Source organism: Euprymna scolopes, chromosome 19, assembly GCF_053919585.1.
Source record: "Euprymna scolopes isolate OS-2025 chromosome 19, ASM5391958v1, whole genome shotgun sequence".
Classification (NCBI taxonomy): Eukaryota; Metazoa; Mollusca; class Cephalopoda; order Sepiida; family Sepiolidae; genus Euprymna; species Euprymna scolopes.
Window position 1 is genome coordinate 78,529,925 of NC_136500.1, and position 26,125 is coordinate 78,556,049.

Consider the following 26,125-nt stretch of genomic DNA (forward strand, 5'->3'; position numbering starts at 1 on the left):
AAAAACCGACCTCCTGTCTAACTTTGCCCTCGTGGGGAGACAAATAAATAGGAATATAATAGGTTAGATATGATGACGTCTATATTACATTATTGCAACAACCAAGAACATCTTGTGTGTGTTTAGTAATATTATGTATATTAAATTAAATAAAAATTAAAAAGGGCGTTCGCTTATTTTACCTATTTATGAGGAAACTTTTGTGCAACCTTGGGGTTGTGGAGAACTCCTGTTGAGAAATTCTGATTTACATGTTTCAGACTGTTGTTTTGGTTTTTTGATATTTCATACAGAAATCAAAAAAATATTCAACAATAGTTTCTACAATCATTTTGCTACCCTTTTCTTCTGTAAAGTGTGACCATCATATATACATTATACAATCAATTTAACCTGATTTTCACGGGATCGGTATCGTTTTGAAGCTCGACCCTTCAAACGACAGATATCAAAAAATTGGCTAAAAACATTCATTCCTTCACCCTCAACTGGGCACTTTTCTCTGGCGAGCGGTCGCTTTTTTCGAAAGTCATCCCTTTTTTTTTTGATTGACTAGCCTTAATTTAAACCGTCACTTCTGGTTTAGCGATGGACGATTTTTTTATTTTTTCACATTCTTTTCCTCCTCGAGTTTGAGCCTAGCTGCCTACTACCACTTTTTTTTTTTGCTCAACACACACCTCCAAACACCCGGGCAACACCAGGCACCCAGGCTAATATATATCAGCAAAACTGATAGTTGTCAGCTAGAAAGGCAAACAAAACGCACAGCGAATCATTAGTTCTATACTTGCCAACCTAATTACCAGTTGTCGCTACCTGACACGGACGTCTATAGTTGTACCTATCAGAATAAATTTACTTTGTATTATCGTCCACTCGACTATACAACAGAGAGTAACCAAAAGCCTGTAGTGCCAGCACTGCAACAAAAAAATCCGGATTATAAAAAATTATTCAGTTTCTTTTAATTCAGATCTCAAAATCAAGTTTAATACATCACAAAAAAAAAAAAAAAAAAAAAAAAAAAAAGTTTTGGTAAGTAAATATAAGTATACACATAAGACAATCAGATTTTTTTTAAAGGATTCAACTTGATAAATTTTTTTTCTTTCCCCTCAACCGTAGGAAAATACTATAAAAAAAAAATGCAATGTAAACAGACAAGGAGACTATTTGACATTTTTTTTTTTTTACATGCATTATTGTTCTTTCTTTCATGCAAAATATCTAAGAGAGCGAACCATGCAATGCAGAAGAACAAGACAGGTCATGTTAATAACACTGAAAAAAAAAAAAAAAAAAAAGAGTGAAAGAGAGAGAAATACAAAAACCTCTAAAATTTTCTTAAGAATAAATATTACAAACATGATAATTTGGTTACAAATTAGAATATTTATTTTTAAGCATTTCGGTAACATCTTCAAAATAACCAAGAAAAAGCAAGATAAACTGTAATTAACAGGAAGATCCGTCATATATATATATATATATATATATATATATATATATATATATATATATGTAAGTTTTACTAGATTCTTAAGTTCAAGACTTTATTCATCTTACCAATCACTTTAAAAAAAAAAAAAACTTTGGCACATTTACAGATCGTTTAGGGGAGAACAATCGATATTTGTATATCGATAGTGGATATTTCCTCTATGGACTCATCAGAAAAACTATATGTGCTCTGTCTTATTATATCTTAGACATTAAGCTGATTTTAAAATATAGGAATACACAAAAGCGTACATTTTCACAAATCTGTGTGTGTGCGTGTGAAATTATATAAACATAACAGTGGATGTGGATCAACCAGCATTTTGATGTGAGCAGGTCTCCTTAGCACTATAAAGCGTATATAGCTCTGAGAAGACAAGTTAACTCTGAAATGCTAGTCGATCCATGCAGAGGGTTTTTTTATATTTATATAAATTTATTGAGAAAAGTTTTATTTTGCATTGAGCACTTTCGGAAAAAAAATATTCGTTTTAGTTCATGTTATCAATATATTTGAACTATATATTATTTATACAAACACACACAAAAGCGACACTACCATGGCGATGTTTCGAGCTGTAGTCATTAAAATTATAATCTCAAGTAAAGAAAGTCGACCTGTCTTTTAATTGTACATATACACGTAAATATATATATATATATATATATATATATATATATATATATATATATATATATATATATAAAGAAGATCTTCCTATTAACTTATAATTTATATACTTTCAGAAAGTTTCAGTAAGTAAAATATGCCGGGTATGTATTGATTCATAAGCACACTAGCGTAAAGTAACAAAAATAACTTTTTAAAAATCCTTTTAATTCTGGAATTAAATCCATCAGAATACATTTTGGTTTCTATGTAAACAAGTCAGCAGATTTAATCTTTTGTTAATAATTAAAAAAAAAAACAAAAAAAACAACAACAAAAATACATTGAAAGGAATTTGAAAGCATTTAAACAGTTGAATACATAATCATTTGTGATTTTAAAATTCTTAGCAGATACTGTATTATGAGATTAAATGTTTTGCAAAGCTAGTTAACACCCAATAATTTTATGGAGATTAAAACATTACCTTAGTTATAATTTTATAACAGTTTGGTTTAATTGATAATCCCTGACAAAATTATTACATATTAATTAAATTTAACTTTTAAAATCACACTTAAAAATCAGAATAATTGGGTTAATAAAAATACCCGGCATAGTTTAAATTTATACATATAACAAAAAACATGAAACAAAAATTAAAATACAAGACTCCCGGACAATTCCAGTAGGTACAGCTAGCGTTAGATAAAAATAGACAAGAGTGGAAGAAAAAGAAATTTGAAAAGAAAAAATTGACCATAAACTTCATTAAGAACAAAATAATTTCTTTTTTTTCTCTCCAAAGAAGAAAAAAGAAAGCAATGTAAAAATTCACAGAAATACAGGATGGAAGCAATATTAACAGCAAATATCAAACACAAGATACATTTAATATTGATGTAATACTGAAAAAAAAAAAAACAAAAAAAACCAACTACAAAAAAAAAAAAAACACTTAATACCATAGAATTTTTAACAAAAAAAAAAAAAAAGAAAAAAAAAGAAAGCCACCGAATAAAAATGACATTGAAAGAATATTCACTTCAAACGAAGCAAACCAATGTTTACATCAGGTTGTCAATTGGTAATAAAAACGAAATATGCGTACAATTTGAAATATCCTTACATTACGAAGTCAGAAAGTGTGTTATAAAACAAAAAAAAAAAAAACAAAAAAAAAAAGCGGGGAAAAATATATATTTACAAAACGTTTTAGGCACAACTTTCAAACTTTTTTTACAGGTGGAAAAAAGAGGGAAAGTGGGAGAAAAAAAAAACGTGTTTATTAAATACAGAAATGATATATAAACATCCAACCAAGAGAAAGGTAATCCCAAGAAAAAGGAGGTAAGAGTGAGGTATTAAATAAAAAATTGACCAATTCACCAGAATATTAGAAGGGATATTGCAGATGTAACCAGAAATATGTAGGCTGGATGGAGAAGGAATATATATATATATATATATATATATATATATATATATATATATATATATATATATATATATATATATAGTAGACGTGAGAAATATGTGTGCGTATACTTACACCACGTGCCAATAGGTTGCAGGTCTGGGTCTGGTGGGAAGACTTGAGGGATCCCGTGCGAACATGTTCCCGACGCTTATGAAAAAAAAAGACAAAGCCAATAAGAATGGGAAATGTTGACACGAGAACGCACAAAGATATCTCCAAAACAAGATAGAAGGGACCACAGTTGCCCATAAGGGTAATCACGGTCCTTGATATTAAATCCATGATAATGGGCGGCACATCCGCGCTATTTGCACCACTCGGTTGCACAGTTACTGTGGCGGACTGATGGAGTGTGGGATGATGACGACGATGATGATAACATCCCGGAATCAGCTGGAAAGGGTGTATTACTTTTGGTAAAAAAATAGTAGTTATATTTATTTTTCCGACAATTTCTTCCTTTTTTTTTTCAGATTGATAGTGTGAGTTTATGTGCAAAAAAAAAAAAAAAAAAAAAAAAAAAAACACTTGCTGGACGGGAGAAAAAAAATCTATGTGAGAGGTCTTTAGGAATAAAATGAACAAGGCAATAAAAAATATATACAGAAATATATTAATAATTATTTAAACAGACGTGTACAGGCTTTGCTAAACTGGTATGACAATGTTCCGATCTATAGTTATTAATAACTAAGATCTCATCAGGCGAAAAAGAAAGTGTCTTTTCATTTAAGTGTTCATTTTGGAAGTGATTATTAAATATTAATGTATAAATACCTCTATTTGTTATTGGGCACTATTACGTAAACCCAGTGGATATTCTCTAAATTCTTAACCTGGAATATATATATATATATATATATATATATATATATATATATATATATATATATATATATATATATATATATATATATATATATATAACCAAAGTGAATTAAAAGATCTCCAGGGTTTGTTAATCCAGATAAAAATGTTATGAAAACGCAACCTTCATAGTTAAAAAAAAAATAATTAAAAAAAAAAAAAAAAATTAGCAATGCCTTGGTCTTGTATGCACAATATTAATAGATGTGCAGTGGTGACACCGGATGTTACTTGTATCTACCAATCTCAATCAGTCCTCAGTCACACTATGCAGTTAGGAAGTGGGGAGGAGGGGAAAGAGGTACTCTTCATCTTTTAAAAAGATGAAATTGAATCATAAGATCAACCTTCTACAATTTAGAAATGCATAAAAACATATTTATCGTAGATAATTAAGATATGATCACGTTGACACACGACACCAGTTCCTGTAAAATCACTGGAGTAAAGCAACGTTCAACCTAATTAGTACTTCATAGGTGACCATTTAGGAATAAAAGGTGTTGTATGTTAAAAATCCCTTCGGAGCTCTGGCAACAGATGGTGTGACTCATCGTTCAGGGTCTACTCGATACAATCCAATAACTCTGGGTTGAAACTCAAGTGCAGATCCTGCTTCAGTAGGATAAACGTGTGTGTGTGTGTGTGTGTGTATATATATATGAGTTTAACTTTTTAATTAGAGGAAAATAGAAAACTTGGCTTAATAGCAAGTATAGGACTATAAATTTATAAACTGTGATAATAAGCGGCAGGATTTTGTTTTCAAGCATGTGTCGAACCTCTTGATTATGCAAGTAAATCAATTAACTTATAAGTATATAAATATGTCAAACGCCATGTCTCCGACTTGAGAGCACAGTGTATTTTTAACGTACAGAGCAAACATTTAAGAATATTGAATAACAACCAAATAAATAAAATAACAAATAGCAGATACTTATCTATTTCGTTTATAACTTGCCTATTTTTTTTTTTTTTTTCTAATCTAAGATCGACGAATTTCTTCACGTTTAAAAAGTGAAAATATACAAACTTATGGAAAACATAAAAGCATGTCGATTATAAGTGTTGATGTAATTTTAATATTTCAGGCTGTCCTCTGTCCTTTATCAACAAAATGCCTTTCTTAATATAAAAAAAAAAATGCACATTTTATAAGTAATTTCATGTCATATATAGTCACATGATTTTTTTCATTGCGATTTCTGTATCGTTATATAAGCCAAAGATAACGTGATTGTATCTACATTACTTTAACATACCAACCCCAAAACTTATAAATTATTAATGCTTACTTTTTTTTGTATGTCACTCAGTATCTTATTTTGAGAGAGAGAGAGAGAGAGAGAGAGAGAGAGAGAGAGAGAGAGAGAGAGAGAGAGAGAGAGACTTTTTATAATTTGATATTTCGCAAATGTTTTATTTTTTAAAACAACAACTTTTCTGATGATAATAAAAAATGGCCCCGCGGAAATTCCCCGGTTGTTTACCTAACTGTTAGCGAAGCATTTTTTTTTTTTAAATATAAAATTGATCATTCAAACATTTAAATGTTTTTATTTACTGCAACAATCTAAAATCTTTTACAATAGTCGTTCTTACAGCAAAATAATTACAGGCTAAATATTCTTTAAATAACCGAAACAAATGCAGTATGACGCAATTCATTTTTTGAAGTCTTGTTCGATTTTGGTACCATTCATTTCAAAATGGGTAACATTTAAATGTTTGACAGCAGCGACAACAGATGATTGTTGATTGTCTTCAGCACCGACTTAGATTTTTTTTTTTTACGTGCAAAACATACGTATTATATATATATACTTTATTTTATTTTTTTTAACAATTTATAAGCGATATACATAGATATTGCTATATATTTATATACACATGTTTCTATAAAAACAGGAGCCTATATGGAGGTGGAAAAAATTACCTGCCGAACTAAAGGTGCGTTACATTATTAATATTCCATAATATTTGTAATTGTGTTTTCTTTTAAAATTTATCCCAAATTTGGAAACGAATTTTATACATCCCATCCTGCAAGGCAATTTAAGCACTAAGAAACTCCGAGGATATATAGACGCCGACAGCAACCGAAAGTCTAAAAGCAACATGCAGGCATCGGTGGACTGTGGAGAGATGAGGGCGCGTGCGCCTGAACTTCCGACTGTGAGGATGGGTGGGGGTGATTTTTTCTTTTTTCTTTTTTTTGTCGCGCCTCGTTCTTTTCTTTTTTTTTTCTCTATAAAAAAAAAGAAAAAAAAGAAAAGCTGGTAGTGTTAGGTCATATTGACAGCAAGTGAGCGATGGTTCTTCCAACGATAACAGAGCTAAAGGATGATCAGCCACGGAAAAAGGTCTTCCACGGTACAAATAAAAGTGTCCCTCTGTTTGTCGACTAACGGCGTTGGTGACGACAAAAAAGATCTTAGCCGTGTGACAAACATTCTTCTTTTTCACAGAACACAGCGGTTGACAAGTGACTACTGCTGCTTACAGACACCACGACAACACAACAAAAATTTGAATTTATCCATCCTTCCGTTTATACTACAACCATGTGTGACTGGTTGACTGCCAAAGTGCTCACAGCTGGTTGGTTGGGGGAGAGGGATTTAGGGTGCTCGCGCTGTAGAATGGAGTGTGAGCAAGTGATTTTGAAACATGCATGCATGTGTGTGTGTGTGTGTGTGTGTGTGTGTAGGAAGGTAAGATTGCGGATGGGAGATCCACCTAATTCAGATGCAGAATAAAATGAGTCAGTGGTTGTTGTTTATAGTAAAACAGATTTATTCCTAAATTTAAGAGAAAGAGGGGAACGGGATGTGAATAAGAAAGGATAGAGGAGGGTGAGAACAGGAGAGGGAATAAGAGTGAGGACAAGAGAGAGTGAGGACAAAAGAAAGAGAGAATAAGAGAGAGTGAGGGAAAGAGAGGATAAGAGAGAGTGAGGGAAAGAGAGGATAAGAGAGAGTGAGGGAAAGAGAGGATAAGAGAGAGTGAGGGAAAGAGAGGATAAGAGAGAGTGAGGGAAAGAGAGGATAAGAGAGAGTGAGGGAAAGAGAGGATAAGAGAGAGTGAGGGAAAGAGAGGATAAGAGAGAGTGAGGGCAAAAGGGGATAAGAGAGAGTGAGGGCAAAAGGGGATAAGAGAGAGAGAGAGAGAGAGAGAGAGAGAGAGAGAGAGAGAGAGAATGAAAAAGCAATAAAATGTTAAGCCATATCAGTGTAAAGCATGAGAGAGAGAAAAAAAGAATTATTAAAATATACAAAAATAAAAATAAACAGAAAAGGTTAGTGCAAAAGCAAAGAAATGATGAAAAAAAAAAGAGGCAAAATGAGAAGGGAAGAAGGAGACATCTGAGGGTTGGCAAGGGGATATATTCAGGGGAAAGGAATAAAAAAGATGGGAGGTCAGAATAAGCTAAAATAAAGAGAGCATTAAGTTCACCTTCAGTAAATAATTGCAGGAAATGCATGACTGCTCACACATGTGCAAACACCTGTAGATGTTCTACTTTACTTGCCTCTCCCCCCCCCCACACACACACGTGTATATATGGGGGAAGGTTAGAGTATGTACATTATGTACATAACTAATACACTTATACTTGTTACCGTAGTTATAAGAGTAGAGTGCTCAGTATGAGTTACAGAGTGCATGTCGATGTAGGTTTGAAGACAATAACCATGATCATCAGACGAAATCAAACAGTCAGCTATTTTGCATCATCGATTCTACACTCTACAAACTTTATACATGTATATATCAGTCATCTCAAGTCTAAGAGATAACACATGATTAGTTAGAATCTTCAGAATCCCATTTTATATTTGAGTTTTTTAAATTTTCTCTCCAGTATAATAAGAGAGTCTAGTATAGCTGGAAAATGATTACCTTAGAATATAAAGAGAAGCAGGGGGGACAGAAAGAGAGAAAGCATTAAGAGAGAGAGAGAGAGAGAGAGCGAGCGGGAGAGAGAGAGAGTGAGAGGGTAAAAGAAAGTGAATAAAAGAGAGAGAGAAAAAGAAAGTGAATAAAAGAGAGAGAGAGAAAAAGAAAGTGAATAAAAGAGAGAGAGAAAGAAAGTGAATAAAAGAGAGGAAGCGGGTAAAAGGGACAGTATATGGATATGAGAGAGAGAGAGAGAGATGGAGAGAGAGAGAGAGAGAGAGAGAGAAACCAGGAAAGATACAGAGAGAACAGAAAAGACAAAGAGGGCAGGAAAGAAGAGAGAGAGAGAGAGAGAGAGAGAGAGAGAGTTGTCTGAGTAGGACGAAGTCATTTTAAAAATAAGTTTTAGCTAAGTACTAAGTAATAATAATACTAACAATAATAAACGAAAACTGGCTAATCTGAGCCAAGTTTGATTTGTTAACTCGAATGCTATTGGGATCGGATTAAAAAAAGTTGAAAAGATAAATTTATATGCTAGATTATTTTTATTTATTTATTTTATTTATTTATTTATTTTTTATACATGCGCAAACAAAACATATGCCCCCGGCATGTCTTAAGGATTTTAAATGTTTTAAGCCACAAAATAAATGTTTATTTTTATATGGGAATAACAAAAACAAATAAGGATAATTGATTTAATCTCTTAAACTTGTTTAAATTAATCCATATTTTGCAACATTTTTTTTAATAGGAAATGCTTGCAATTCATGTGTCCAACTGCAATAAATTAGGATAAGCCGCATTTTGTGATGTTTTTTTTTGTTTTGTTTTGTTTTTTAAATAGATTAAAAATTTGAATAAAGGGCAAGTTTATATATCTTAACTTTCAAAAGAAAGGTATATACTTTTGTTTTCGGCCAGGTGTAAAAAGGTAATGGTAATCAACATTATAATAATCGTTTTACTGTCCACTTTTTAAACTCATATAAATATATCATTAATATAATATTCATTAATTCAAAATATCTAATAACTTTAACTACATATAAAATGTTCAAATGAATTTGATTGAAGCAAAAAAAAAAAAAAAAAAAAAAAAAAAAAGAAAAAAAAAAAAAGAAAAATGAAGGTAAATTTTTGCTTTGATTTTTTTTTTTTTCTTGTTTTTGCCTTAACTGCTTTATTTGACTATCTGCCTACTAGCAAGTTTATCCAGCGTTGTCAGGGAGTAAATGAAGAATCTCATTTTTTTTTTTTTTGGTGCCAGGCCAATACTGCCATACTGTTGTTTTAATTTATTGCTTTTCACAATTTATAATATTCAATTATTGAGATGGTGGTCAAAGATCGATTCGCCATTGATTGGGTGTAAGTAAAATTCATTAAATTTACATTCTTTAAACCTCCCTCAGTATTATTGAGGCATACCTTACGTTTCACGGGAATCAAACGAGAACGCCTATAAACTCCAGTTTCAGGATTTGAACTCGTTTACTAACAGTTTCATTTATTTATTTATTTTTTTAATTTACGAAACTTTTATGCTAAACATAAAATAAAAAGTAATATTTTCTTTTTATCAATGTCAACCACGGATGCAAACCCAACGCCAATGTTGCACTTCCTTTGATCAAAATGAAATATACAAATCCAAATAGTTTAAGTAATACAGGCTCAGAATATTATATTTAGTCACGGGGAGGGCTATCTCCATTTTCAAATTATAAATATAATAAAATAAAGTTGTCCAATACAAAATGATAAGTCATCATGATTATATTCAGTTTAACGTCTATTTTACATGCTGACATGTGTTGGACGGCTTTTAGAAATTGACTTCCAAACAAGCCGATCACTGACCAATTCATTATTTATTCTGTTTATTTCGACTCTATCCTTATGACTTCTTGCAATAGCTTTCCCTGCTAACTGATCCTGCTACTTCAACTGTTCTACTCATCCAATAAATTGCATCTATTTTCTTTTTAAATGTGGCCATACCATTGGAGTCTTCTGCTCTACACACATATCCCTATACTGTCCAGATTAAATCTTTCTCAGAGGTCATCAGATCTAAGCCTGTCTCTTCACTGCACATACTGTATCATTCCATATGTCAGCAACCCTCATTCGTCAAGTTTCACTTTCATGCATAATCACACTGCATACAGATCCTTGATAAAATCTTTCCTTGGTTGACACTGATAACGCTCTGCTAGTTAGTGATAATAAGTAATTACAATGGGTAATGTACTTTCAGAATAGATATGGTTATAAGTTATTTCTGAAACCCTTAAGAGGAGTTTGTGAACAAACAGATAAGTTCTATAACTTTTCATATACAGTAGAACCCCGGGATACGATGGTCATAAGATACGTTTTTTTTTTTCAGGTTACAATGTGGAATACGATGTTTTTCCAAACACTGATTATAGCATTTGCCCCACTTTACGGTGTTATTTATAATGTTATTTGATTATATGCATGTGTATTATAAACTGTACTGTATTTTGTCACTAATTTTTAATATGTACTGTATAAAATTTTGCTCAGGCCCCGCCATCCATCGATTTCAATTTACAATGCCTGCAACGGATTAATGCCGTATCCTGGGGTTCTACTGTATAAATAAGCTCATTATATATATATATATATATATATATATATATATATATATATATATATATATATATATATATGGTTAAAAAAATTTTTAACTGACTGATTTAGATAAATATAAATAAAATAAATATATATATATTTATCTAATTAAATTATTTCTTCAGTCAGTGAAAAAAAAATCTATAAAAATTTAATTAAAAATTATTAATGATACAAGTAACATATACAGAACTTGCAATCTATAAATAAAAGCTGATGGCATAAATTAAATTTAGTGTTTCCTATCATTGAGCAGCAATAAAACAAAAACTGTTGGACATTTACGACTGAAACTTGGTGGACAAGTCAGTCATAGATTAAAGTTTATTTTTAGCAAACATGCTTGGATTGCAAAAAAAGAATTGTGCATCTTTATTCAAGTATCCGTGAATGGCAATTTACTTGGGGTGGGTGGAGGATCAAACTGAAAATAAAATAAAAAGTAGAATTTTCTTTTTATCGATGCCAAGCAGAACGGTGAATCCACGCCAAAATACATGTGGTCGGAGGAAGAGGTCTATCTTTAAAACCCGAGAGGAATTTATGAACAAACAGACAGACAGGAACCACAACTCTATTATTTACCAGCTTTGTTTGTTTTTTCACTATTGCAGTTTCTATTCACTACTTAGAATCATTGAAACGAAATTAATCAATAAGAAAAACAAAAATGATAATCAATGTATCATTTGGATTATTCAGACTACTGTTCTCAGCTTGAGTGTTATTCGAACAACGTTCTCGCTGATGTAACCTCCGATCTTCTTCAGGTGTTATCTTGTCAAACTTTAGAAGCTTTCTTTCGAGCACAGGAATCTGGATGGAATTTCAAACGAAACCTTTTATATAATCTACAGAGGTAGTACACTCTCATTCTGTCAACCACGGATACGGTTTTTTTCAGGTTACGATGTGGAATACGATGTTTTTCCCGTCCCTAGTTACGGTATTTGCCCCGCTTTACGGTGTTATTTATAATGTTATTTGATTATATGCATGGGTATTATATACTGTACTGTATTTTGTTACTACTTTTTAATGCCGTAAACCGAGATTCTGTCGTATATATATACAATCAATTAACTATTTCTTGGCTTATTCAATCAGTTCAAAATAATTCTATCTAAAATTTAATTAAAAATTATTAATTTTATAAGGATTATATCCAGGCATTTTTTTTTCTTTGTAGGTCAGAGTATGCTAATCAAAGTGCAATAACTTTTCAACTTGACACCTGACCTTGTGTCGCACTTCTGGAATGGTAAATAAAATCTGTATATCTATAAAAGTGAAAGTGTCTGTCTGTCTGTGTACAGTCCCCTATGCAATAACTGTCAATTTTCAGTCTACAGACTCGAAATTTGATGTACAGAGTATTGAGACTTCGGAATGTCTTTATAATCAGTTTTCGGCCAGAAATTTGGCTGTTAAGGGGTCAAAGTTAAACGATTTGACTTGTGAAAACTCTACAAAACGCCTCTGACAATTTTGGATATAAACAATTGAAATTTTAGATATAGGTTCCTTGGACATGGATCTAACTTAAGTTGAGTTGAGTCCAAAACAATAGATGTTAAGGTGTCATAATAGGGGTCAAAGTTACAAAAAAATGACCTCTGCGGTCTCTACCAAATTACTCAGACACTTTCTGGTCTAAACATTTGAAATTTTACATAAAGTGTATTCAGAGATGGGGCTAGCGTTTTAATCGGTTTGGGTAAAAAATTTGAGCTACCAATATATAAATGTATGTATGTATGTATGTTTGCATGTCTGCCTAAAACTTTTGACAGAGGCGACGGATTTTATCAAGATCAGTATCGTTTTGAAGCTTGACCCTTTAAACCACAAATACCAAAAAATTGGCTAAGAACATTAATTTCTTCACCCTCAACTGGGCACTTTTCTACAAGGAGGGGTCGCTTTTTTTGCCGATATTTTCGGAAGTCATCCCCTCTTTTTGATTATCTAGCCTTAATTTAAACCTACGTCACTTCCGGTTTGACGGTGGTCTTAACAGCAAAGACGTCACATTTTTTTCCCCATTCTTTTCCTCCTTCGCAATACGGGTTCGAGCCTGCCTTCCTACTACCATTTTTTTTTTGTTTTTTGTTTTTTTGCTCAACACACACCCGGGCAACGCTGGGCACGCATGCTAGTAAGTAATAAATTCAGGAACTTTTGTCTACAAATGAACAGTTAACAGCATAAGTTGAATTGAAAGTTTCTTATTCCTGAGAATACAACCGATTTATTCTTTATAGTATGTTATTGTTTTGTTAACAACAAAAGCAGTGACTTGAATTTTTTGCCTGGGACTATTAAATGCTATTTGCACTGAAGTTTAGTTTTATTTATATTTAATATTAGTACGTGAAATTCAAGGTGTCCCCTCCCCCACTCGATGTTCCCCATGGAGCAATCTTTTCTGCAACCCAACCATTTTAATACAAATAAACTTAAATCATGTTCAACAGTCTTTATTTTATCCATGTTTAATGATATAAAGGTACACTTTGGTGTTCGTCTCAGCAGTATAACGAACGTGTTATACTGAATGGGCATTACGCACACACATATTATATATCAAAAAATCCTCAGAGCAGTATCAAAAGAGGAGTGTGTCAGAATTATTGAATAATTTTTCACATTATATCCAGGTATGCTTATCATTTAACAGAAATAAAATAAAGACTGTTGGACATTCATAAATGGAACTTGGTGGACAAGACAGGTATAGATTGAAGTTTATTTGTATCAAATAAGTTTAGAGTAAAGAACGGATTGTGCATTTTGTTAATGAGTTCATGGATAGCATTAAGGGTAATGGCGACCGTACAGATTAAAAATACTAAAAATTTCATGTCTGCATTTAGAAGCCATTATTTCAATAAAGGCATATTCCCAGACATTGCCAAATTATAAACAAAATATTGTATAATTAATTTACTTGCAATTAAAAGAATAAAAACACTAATTTCAAATAAATACGGATTAAATACTTTAATTCTTTTAAAATAAAATGTTTAGCTAATTAGGGGATGGTATTATCAGGTAATATAAAAAACACTCAAATGCCAAAAGTTTGTACTGCTGAGGTATATATATATATATATATATATATATATATATATATATATATATATATATATATATATATATAGTGTGTGTGTATGATAGATAGTGAGTTGGCCCAAAAGTTTTTTTTTTTTTTTTTTTTGAATATCATCTTCCCGGCCTACTAAAGATCGTTTTTTTATTCCTTTTTTTCTAATCCCGTATTTGGTGTTTGAATAAAGGGAAAGTTTATATATCTTAACTTTCAAAAGAAAGGCATAATCGCGTTGACACACCGGTTCTCAGCAGATTATCGAAGTTAAGCAACGTTGAGCCTGGTTAGTATCAGATGGGTGACCATTTGGGAATTCTAGGCGCTGTATGAGCTCTCCGCTTATCTCGGCATTTGTTTCCAGTCATTCTGTACTTTACTTGCCACTGGTATTTAACAATGTCGTCTCAGGAGAGGTGTGATTGGAGATTGTGCACCTCCTGCTACAAAAATTTCACGCGCAGGCAACCCTTCGTGGGTATCCTTAGTCTGTCCAAGACTGAAGGAGCCTGTCATTTGGTGTAGTGAGTGTGTTGATGTCAGTGTGTCTCCGAGTAGAGAAGTTCTAACATTTTTGCTTGTATTTCACATCTTGAAATGGAAGATGAAGCAGAGCACAATTGACATCTGATACGTTTTTTTCTTTTACTGCAGAAAGTTTTTTTCAAAAGTTACATAAATCTGCCATGTCTATGGGGAGCATGCTGTTACAGAACGGGTGTGCCAGAAATGGTTTTCTTGATTCTGTAAAGGAAATTTTTCAATTCGTGACGTTCATCGCTCTGGTCAGGCATAGATGATCGACAACGACTAAATGAAAGCTTGTAGTTGAACAAGATTGCCGTTTGATAATCAGATAAATTGCAGATATTCTCAAGATTTGCAATTCGATCATGGAAAATGAAACTTGATGTTCGGATTTCCCAAATTGAGAAAAGCAAAGAAAAGGAACAAACCAACTTTATATATATATATATATATACACACACACACACACACTAGCCGGCCGGCCGCCCGGCATAGCCTGGTCGTAAAATATGCTTAAATATTTTCATTAATGCGGATTTCGTATTTATTATTATATTATATTGGATGCAATATATAGTAATGATTTTAAAGGTTAAAAAAAAAAAAAAAAAAAAATGACAGGTGTGACACCACCGAGAATTGAAACCAAAGCAGTTACCTTACAATTTCCTTTTTCCTTTGACATTAATGCCTGAGCTATGAAGACAAGTTTGCTGCAAGGCTAAAAATGAAAACATGAACCAATAGCTATTACGTTATGCATGCATATTCATAATGCCCTTGTTTGACCATCACCTGGCAAATTCCATTTTTTTTTTCTTTCTAATTTTCATTTTTGCACCGATTTTCCCTGGATAAAACCCAAATATAAAGTTTTGTATGGATTTGAATACTTTAATATTAGTTTCATGTCTGTAGACCAAAAGCTGACAGAGGAGTTTGGTCGACAAAATTTTTAAAAAAAATATTTATACACATATATAAATATATAGAAAGAGGTTTGTGCTTACTGTAACCTTTTAATGCAAATATTACGCAAGTATAAATTATGTAGAATATGTGCATGAATATAATTACATGTAATAGTTAACTGAAGATGATCATCCTTCAAGAAAACCGAAAAAACTAATAGGGAATTAAAATGAATGTTTAAAAGAATATGCAAATTAGCTAGACCTTTTGCAGATGAATGCTATTCCACAACCCATATATAACAAAGTTGTATTTTCTTTTTAAATAAATAGAAAAAGGGTTTTTAATATGAATATCAATACACAAAAAACACAAATTTATAGAAGTGTGTGTGTGTGTATATATATATATATATATATATATATATATATATATATATACACACACTAATAAGGAAACCCGACGTTGTCCAGGAGTGAATGATAATCAACAAATGTTTAACAGTCCCATATTGTCATTATCAGTGAATTCGCTCATTTTTCAATCAAATCGATTGATTGCCTGCTTTAGTTAGTTGTGACATTCAAATAATTACCCAAATGAAAAATAAAATCGGTTGATGAATATTTTTGCTTACATAAATATGATTTTTAATGTAAGGCTGAGAAAAATCAATGTTTAACCTGTGAAAATAAACCAATTTAATTTCTACAGATTGAAAAAGATTTGTGGAGTATTTCACACGGGAATATTACCAGGTAAAAAAGTTAGAAAGAAATATATTAATGATGTTGAGAAATATTAATTTTATAAGAACTAAACAAAAGGAGACGTTTTACAACGGTAAAACGTGCGCTATCTGTTGATTTTGTTCTTAGGAAGATTAATATTAATATTATCCTTAAAATTTGAAAACTCATTTTGACAGGACGCAGACAATATGTAATAAAACAGGTTTGAAAGTTTAAATAAATATAACATTAATGAATTTTGGATTTTTTTTTTTTTTTTTTTGAGATGAGGATTAATGATTTGGATTATTTGGACTACTATCCTCATCGTGTTTTTTTTTTTTTTAACTTTTATTTTTTTCACAAAATTTTCAGCTGATATAATCTCCGACCTTCTCCAGGTGCATGTCTGATGAACTTGCAAATCTTTCTGAACAATCTGCCAGACTAAATAAGGGGTTCGGTTCAGGTTTTTACATGGGTTCCAGAATTCAACAGAAAAAATTCCAAAGTTAAAAAGAAAATGCACTTGAAGGTCGTGGGTTATATCAACAGAAATGTGAAAAAGTAAAACAATCAAGCTAAAAATGGTAATTCAAACAACCCAAATTATTTTTCTTAATTACTAATGTACAATCTTTATTATACTTCTCTTAGTCTGTCTACGTGTTTCTCTTTTTCACAGAAACTACTAGTTTGATCTGGCTGAAATTTTGTATAGAGCTTTGTTAAGATTAGATGCAGTGAATTAAGTATTATAGTCTCCGTTCGATGCAGAGTCAGGGATCAATAAGGATTTAATGCAAAAATGAGTACAAATTTAACCATATTCAACCATCAATTTGAAAGAAAATACTTATTAAGTCAACGAACTATAAACTTTTCCCATTTTTAATGGGGTAAAAAATCTACTTATGTATAATTTAGAAAAAATTACAAATATTTTAGGGAGTGCATGGGCAGCCTAATGGATACGATTACAGCCTATAGAATTGGTTATGCCAAGTTTAAATCCTTTTATGGTTATTTATGCATTGTTACTGTTTGGAAAGGTAAGAATCCACAATTTACCTCCTCTAACTATGAGTAAAAATAGTAACTTGTATACAAGATTGTGCTTTGGTATTAAATGTGTTAAAAGGGGGTTGGTATGCTATAAAATGGACAAATGCATATTTTAGTTGGCATCAAATAAAATGAGGGTGTATATAGGAAAAATGGAATTTTTTTTTTTTAAAGAAAAATAAGTAGTGCAATAGAAACACTTAAAGAAAATGAAAAAGAAAAAGAAAAATAGGAAAAAGAAAAAGTGAAAAGGTAAAAAGAGAAAAGGTAAAAAGAGAAAAGGAAGAAGAGAAAAGGAAAAAAGAGAAAAGGAAAAGAGAGAAAAGGAAAAGAGAAAAGGAAAAAAAAGGAAAAAAGAAAAGGAAAAAAGAGAAAAGGAAAAAAGAGAAAAGGAAAAAAGAGAAAAGGAAAAAAGAAAAAAGAAAAAGGAAAAGAAAGAAAAAGGAAAATAAAGAAAAAGAAAAAGGAAAATAAAGAAAAAGAAAAAGGAAAAGAAAGAAAAAGAAAAAGGAAAAGAAAGAAAAAGAGAAAGGAAAAGAAAGAAAAAGAAAAAACAAAGAAAAAGAACAAGAAAAGAAAAAGGAAAAAAGAGAAAAAGAAAACTGGACAGACTAAAAAAGAAAAGAACAGAAAAATGGAAAAGGAGAAGAAGAAAAAATTAACGAAAAGGAAGAAAACATTGTGCTGTTTGGAAAAAAAAATGCTTAGTTTGTCAGCTATGGTGAGTTTGCAAGTTTGGCATTTAAACTGGAATTCTAAAATCAGTGTCAGTTGATTGAATAACTTGTGAGAAACTTGAAACCCATAGTACAAAATGGACGTCTCAGCAGAGCAGCGTTTGGAATGCAATTCCTTCTCGCCACCATACAGCAATCCAAAGTTATCAACCCGATACTATGAATTTAAGGACAGTCAGAACGAAAGAAAAGATCCATTCAGCAATTAACGTATCTCTTTGTATATAATACGAGGCATTTTGAAAAAAGACAGAGCCTCATTCTTACCCACCACCACTAAACGTCGTATTATACACAAGTACATATTTTTTCCCCCGAAATTTGTACTCAACTTAGATTGTGGCTACGATCGTAAAGTGCTCCTCATGGTAAGGTCCCAATTTGGTAGAAGTGCAAAGTCATTTCTTTGTAGCCATTACTCCTATGCCCACTCCAACCCGGAGGAGTGGTAATACACGTCAACTATCGCTTACCGGATTTTTATTTACAAAATATACACCTGCGAAATAAATTTAAGTAAATTTATAGATTAACATCTTTAAGTGAATTGAAATTAGATTCTACTTTGTTTAGGTGATTACGTGTTAACACCAAAAAACTTAGCAAAAAAATTTTAGAATTTAGAAAAAAAAAAAAAAAAAAAATTAAAAATCTTAGAATTTAGATTACCAGATCAGTTTTGTATATAAATGTAACATAAAATGATTCCCCATTTCCGGGCCATGTTAACTTCTTAAGACAGTTAATCAAATTCTTTTACTATAAGTCCGAAGAGGAGCCTTCAGATAGATCCTCTCACCCAAAAAGTAAATACACAGAATTTATCTCCCATAGCAAAAAAAAAAAAAAAAAAAGGTTAAGCGCCCTAAAATGCTAGAATGGACATTAAATGGGGGTTCGTTTATTAAATTGAGAAACTAAATATGCGTTCCAGTGTGGTAAGATTAATTTCACTGAAACAGAACAGCTTTTGCAGCACTTTTATGCCCTCTTATCTATATATCTATAAAAGTGAACGCGTCTGTGTGTCTGTGTACATTTCCCTACACAATAACTGTCAACTTTAAGTCTACAGACGCGAACTTTGATATACAGGGTACTGAGATTTGGGAAAATCTTTGATTGATTTTCGGCCAGAAATTTGGCTGTTAAGGGGTCAAAGTTCAACGATTTGACCTTTGAGAACTCTATAAAACTCCTCCGACAATTTTGGGTTTAAACAATTGAAATTTTAGATATAGGTTCCTTGGACATGGATCTAATTTAATAACTTTATTTGAGCCCAAAACAATAAATGTTAAGGGGTCATAATAGGGGTCAAAGTTAAAAAAAATTGACCTCTTCAGTCTCTACCAAATTACTCAGACACTTTCTGGTCTAAACATTTGAAATTTTACATAAAGGGTATTCAGAGATAGGGCAAGCTTTTTAATCGGTTTGGGTCGAAAATTTTTAGTTACCAATATATAAATGTATGTATGTATGTATGTATGTTTGTATGTCTGCCTAAAACTTTTGACAGAGGCGACGGATTTTACCAAAATCAGTATTGTTTTCAAGCTCGGCCCTTTGGACGACAAATACCGAAAAATTGGCTAAAAACATTAATATCTTCACCCTCAACTGGGTACTTTTCTACAGGAAGGGGTTGCTTTTTTCAATGATATTTTCGAAAGTCATCCCCTCTTTTCGATTGTCTAGCCTTAATCAAAACCTACGTCACTTCCGGTTTGACGGTGGTCATAACAGCAAACACATCACATTTCCCCCCCCCCCGTTCTTTTCCTTCTTCGTGGTACGGGTTCGAGCCTGCCTTCCTACTACCACTTTTTTTTTTTTTGCTCAACACACACCTCCAAAAACCCGGGCAACGCCAGACACCCATGCTAGTAAAGATTAAAATCAAGATATGACGATACTGACCCTTATATCTAGAATCCTTATTCTAGTTTTGATCAAAATCAAAAAGTCTATTATGTGATTTTTATTCGAGAAAATTGTCCTGTCATTAGGTGCTTTAGTTTATGTGTTCATCTATCAAGCAAAAGACCTCACACAATATTTTCTTTTCTTTTTGTGAATTCGTGAGTATGACATGAAACGTTTGTGTGTTTGGAAAAAAAAAATTAAATCAGAATGTAATTCGCAATATGTTTTCTAGTTAAATTAGAGCATAACAGTACGAAGAAATGGGATCGTCTAAGTAATATAATAACTAATAACATAATGAGTTTATCCACAAATAAATCAGATTTGTATTTAATCACACACACATAGTTTTTGAATGTCTAAGGTCTCTTTGTACAGGGGTTTGTCAGGACAACCTGGCATGAGGATACGTCTCCTTGCAAGTAAACCTGGACTAAATATTCCAAATAACATAGTATTCAAAGCCTCAATAATAGCTCATCGGTATAGCTACACCACACTGACTCATGTAAGAAATTGTCCACCTTCTCCAAGTGATGTTGCTTATAGTAATAGCAACAAGCAGGGTACTCCAACAGACTATATGAATTGTTGTCCTGGAATTCAGTAAAACTAAGAGACCGTAAGAAAGATATACTATAACATAGTTAACTGGACAATTAGGGAAGGGGAAATTAATGTCCTTAACTTCTTTACAAACTCAACGTTTGGGAGGTAGAGGAGAACTTTAATTGGACACTCTGATATCTATGTATCTCATATAGAGATAATGTGTTAGATCCAGGAAGGGGTCTTTTAATTTCTGAGAGTTTACAACGAAGTAAAAGGAAAATAATATATATATATATATATATATATATATATATATATATAAATTAAGCTACACAGAGGCGTCAGTATAGTATACTGATTAGCTGACAATTCCCTACGGGAATAAAATGCAGATGCCTCTGTGTAGCTTAATTACCATAAAATATGTTTGTAACTTATTACCTTGTTCTACTGTAGAAGTAAATGCTGAAAATTTATACATAGTATATTTTATTTCCTTATGATATTATATATATATATATATATATATATATTTATTCCTTGTTACTTTTTTAACGATAAATACGGTTAAATAGCGGCTTCGCCTCTAAGCTCGTTTTTTACTTAGAAAATCGCCCATATTTTATTTGGACGTATATATTTTAAACAGTAATATTCGTACATGCATGTACCTACCTCTTTTCAGCGTATATATACATATATATATATATATATATATATATATATATTTAATCCCCCCCCTTGTGTAGAGCAATGTCATAAATGTATCTCACTCACTACTTAATTTGCTATAAAGTGAGGCTCGCTGTTTGTTTGTAAATAAACAGCAGCTGTAAAAGTGGTGGACGAGTGTTTATTTAAAAATGGACATTTGTTGAGGTCATTTGCGAGCACTGCTCCCATGAGCCAGTGGGTAGAACTACCAACTATCAACGCGATGGTTGTAGGTTCAACCCCTGACTAGTCTAGCCGCACTGATGAGTCGTGATACAACGAAACAGTACTGCATGTGGATGACAATATATATATATATATATATATATATATATATATATCTCCGACGTTACCCATTGAAATCTTTAATTTCATTTTTGCCATGTCTTCATATATGACGGATACTGCACATGCATTATCTATTATAATAAATCCGTATTCCTGTCTTGTTTGTATGTTTTTTTTTGTTCACAATGACGCCATAGCATATGTTATGCATGATATAATAGCAGATGATGTTATGTATGATGTCACGTATGACGCCATGGATGGGAGCAAAAATAAAGTAGATTCCCTGGGCAACGCCGGGAAGCCTGCTAGTATATATATATATATATATATATATATATATATATATATATCATCTGCTACAACGTCACAGATGATGTATGTGAACGAAAAAAAAAAATAAAAATAAACAGGAATACAAATTTATTATAATATATAAGGCATAGACAGAACACGGTGGACATAGAAAACATTGAACAAAAATCCCTTTTTTCCTTTACAGGTAATTGTAATTCATGTGGAACTTGACAAATGGATGCTCGGCAGAGAGACATCACAGATTCATGGAAGATTACCATTAATAACTGGAAGGTGCACTGTTCCAGTTAGTGAAGAACCATAAAATCTACTGTTTTGGTGAGCTATATTCTTATACAACCGTTTGCGCAGATTGGAGCCTCCCACCCCTTCATAGGTATTAATGGACAATATAAGTGTCTTAAATATGGAAGCTTGTAAATATCACCTATCATTTGCATTATTTGGATCACTGTTCTCATTTTTAATGTTATTTTCACGTTTTGATGTAACCTTTAACCTTCTTTAGATGTATCTTGTCGGACTCAGGCATCTTTTTGTCGAACTTGGGAATCTGCACTGAATTTCAAACAGAACCCTTTATTTAATCTATGAGGGTAGTATGCTGTTGTTCCATCAGCCATCCATGGCAGGTGCTCGTCTGAACTCCAATCTCTGGTCGCCAATCTTTCACGAAAAACACCCGTCTAGCCGAATCCACTGTGAAAAATTTCCCCCACTCTTTATCTGTGCCTAAATCAAAACGTGGATTCCATGAACAAAGCTTCTTTCTTAGAACTGCACGCCTGTGGAACTCCGTTCCGTCTGCCTGCTTCCCATCTGACTACAACTTGGATGTCTTCAAGTTCAACGTTAACAAATTCCTAATGAACCGTCCCCTTAAGTAAACACTTCATCAAATCTCCACACTAACGTAATGTACTTGCAATAACCCTTATCCGTGAGTAGCTCCCGGGCCTTGATAAGTGGTGACCACTGTGTAAAAAAAAAAAAAAAAAAGTCCTAAATAATTCACAATTGTATTATTTTGAGTGAGTATTGAACCTTCAACCTCCAGAATTTACCAAGTACTTAATCCATTATGCTATGAGTTCTTGCAGACAATTCTAGTATGAATTTTGCTTTCCAAACTTCTCTACTGATTAGACTTGAAAACGACAATGTTATAATGTTAACAAATACCTGTCAAACTGTTCTCTAAAGTAATCAACTTTTGCTCATTCCACCCATAGCTTGCAATCTTTTCATAGCATTCAACTGACAATATCATTAACCCTTATCCTGGAGTGGCTTTTCATCTTAGTAAGTGGTGATCAAATATTAAAAATGAAAAATGCAATATGGCTGTTAACCCTACAAGTCGGTTCAACCGGCCTTTGTCAAGTCTTATATTTAATCCTGCTGTTTGACTAGAAATCCTCGTCACCATTCAAGCCTAGTTGGAGAACCACTATGGTTATTAATAACACAATAAGCAATTAATAACATTTTGTGGGATGTTCTTCAATTCTCATTGTGAACAACTGGCCAACATTGTCTTACAGACGGAAACAGTTCTTTGTCTCTTTCTCGTTGACACATTGTAAGTAGACAGCTCCATGAATAGAGACAACTTTCATCAGTGATGACAGTAGTAATCGTAGAGATGTTCTTTTTTTTTTTCTTCTTTGTGGCTGAAATAATAAAAGCAATTAAAAAGAACAACAAATAACTTGATTATTTGCTCTGGGATTTGGTTTTACCTTTTAAAGTAAACTTTATAGTAATTTCCTTCTTAACTGCTGAAGGCCTTGAAAACAGCATCTGTTCACCTTGGTTCCAACCTCCTAAGAATTCTTTTGCTTTTCTGCCATGTACTTCCTCTCATGGCGTAACTTTCTTTACATGTCAGCTTAACTTCTAACATAACCTCTAATGGAATTTTTTTAATTTTATTTGCTTAACTATCTTTACCTTTATTTATTTTACACATTCACGATTGTGGTGCATATTTAGAAAGTAGCACTGGATGATACAGGACCAGTAATACTTGTTGCCAATGTGCATGCAAAAATATAACTTTATTAATTTTTTCCTTTTTTTTTTTTCTTTAAAGATAATTTTATATTCTACGCTATAAAAATCAGGCACATTTATGAGTGCCATAATAGTCGATCTTGTAGCACAAGAAGTGCCAAACCGGTGGAAAACCGATTTCACAACAAGAGTAATCTCACACCTGACTCACAATTAATGAGTTGTTCAAGTTTTTTTTCGTTTTTTTTTTTTTTTTTTTTTAAAGTTCCTTCATATTTAGGGCTAGACATTTTTTTTACTATTATTTTACTTGATATTTTGACACTCAATAATTTCCCACCACCCAGAGAGGCTTATATTTCTATCACCACAAGCAACAGTTATAATAAAAAAAAAGAAAAGATCAATGCAGTCAATTGAGAGTATTTCAAGGAAGAAGGGTCGTAGAGATAAGGTGCGTATGTGTGTGTGTGTGGGGGGGCAGCATTTCTAGCTGTGTGAATTATGAATGGCTCATGTTTTGGTTGTTATTTGTTTTTTTGATTGACAGAAAAGTGGAGTGATGCCAGGGCAGAAGGAAAAGAAAATACATAAAAAAAAAAAAAAAAAAAAAAAAAAGAGTTAACAGGATTAAAAAGTGTTGAAAAGAATGGCGCGTGGGGGAGAAGGAGAGTGAGAGAGAAACGGATAGAAAGGCGGGAGGGAAAAGAGAAAGCTGATGCAAAAAGAGATTGGTGGAAAGGAAGAAAGTGAGACAGAGATTGGAGCAGAGGGAAAAAGAGATAAGAGAGAGGGTCAAGCGAAAGAGAAGGATAAGAGTGGAGAGATAAGACAGAGGGGTAAGAGTGCAGAGGTGTGAGAGAGGGGGGATAAGAGAACAGTGAGAAGAGAGGAGGGATGAAATAATCAGGAAAAGAGAAAGAGTTAAGAGGACGGAGGAAAAAGAGATGGATAAGAGGGGGAAGAAGAGAGCGAAGAGAAGAGAGAGGAGGAAGAAAAGAGCGAAGAGATGAGAGAGGGGGAAGAAGAGAGCAAAGAGATGAGAGAAGAGAGTGAAGAGATGAGAGAAGAGAGTGAAGAGATGAGAGAAGAGAGCGAAGAGATGAGAGAAGAGAGCGAAGAGATGAGAGAAGAGAGCGAAGAGAGGAGAGAAGAGAGCGAAGAGAGGAGAGAAGAGAGCGAAGAGAGAAGAGAAGAGAGCGAAGAGAGAAGAGAAGAGAGCGAAGAGAGGAGCGAAGAGAGCGAAGAGAGGAGCGAAGGGAGGAGAGAGGGGAGAAGAGAGTGAAGGGAAAGAGAGTGTAGTGAGGAGAGAGGGGAGGAAATAAGAGTGTAAAAGGAAGAGAGAAAATAAGAGAGTGAAGAGAAGAGACAAAGAGGAAATAAAAAAGTGAATGAAGGAAGAGAGAAAGGAAATGAAAGTGTGGAGAGAGAGAGAGGGAGAGAGAGAGAGAGAGAAAATAAAGTAGTGGGAGCAGATGTGATACTAATAGAAGAAGGGGGTTAGTGAAAAAACCCAGCAAATATGAATATGAAAAAAGATAAATGAACAGACAAGACATAAAAGGGAATGTGTAAAAAAAAATCTCAAAACAAAATGATTCATTATGTGCAGTGTGATTTTTTTTTATTTGACAGAAAAAGTGTGCGTATATTAGGGGAAGAAAAAATGGGAGCATGTATGGAAATGATAAAGAGAGTGTAAAGAAACAAGAGAGAGAGAGAGAGAGAGTGTGTGTGTGTGTGTGTGTGTGTGTGTGTGTTTAAATGAAAGAGATAGAAAATATAAGGAAACGAGAGGAGTGTGTGTTAAAGAACGAGAATAGATAGCAAAAGAATAAAAGGGAACGATAGAGTGTGTGTATGTAAGTTCATGAGTGAGTGGATGTGTTAGCGACGTTAGAAGTGAGTGAGGAAGTGTAATGTCAGAAGTAATTAATAGTTACCAGTTGATATGAATGAAAATTGCCCCTTATTTGATTATAATAGGCAAACTAGTTTGAGGGTAAAGAGTCTTATAACCCTAATCCCAAGTACATTAACATGTCAGATTCGAAGAAGAGAGGATATAAAATTTTCCCTTGAAATCAAACATTTGTTTAGACTGTAATAAAGAAATGTCTTTTAAACAATAGAAGTATAGAAAAAAAAAAGTGAGTGCATTCCCTCAAAAAATTAAGTAACAAAAAACAAAAAATG

The 26,125-nt window shown here is 32.6% G+C and overlaps 1 protein-coding gene across 28 annotated transcripts in view; it reads right to left on the reverse strand.

Moving 5' to 3' along the window:
- LOC145239774 (rho GTPase-activating protein 39-like) overlaps positions 1 to 26,125 on the reverse strand; it is a 1,121,368-nt gene that overhangs the window by 215,362 nt on the left and 879,881 nt on the right. For 17 of the 28 annotated variants that reach the window (XM_080103220.1, XM_080103221.1, XM_080103223.1 and 14 more), the window contains one exon: positions 3,666 to 3,740. The exons of the other annotated variants lie outside the window; for them this stretch is intronic. In XM_080103220.1, coding sequence (XP_079959346.1) covers positions 3,666 to 3,740 — 75 coding nt within the window. The remainder of the gene's footprint in view (positions 1 to 3,665; positions 3,741 to 26,125) is intronic. 28 annotated transcript variants of the gene reach the window in all.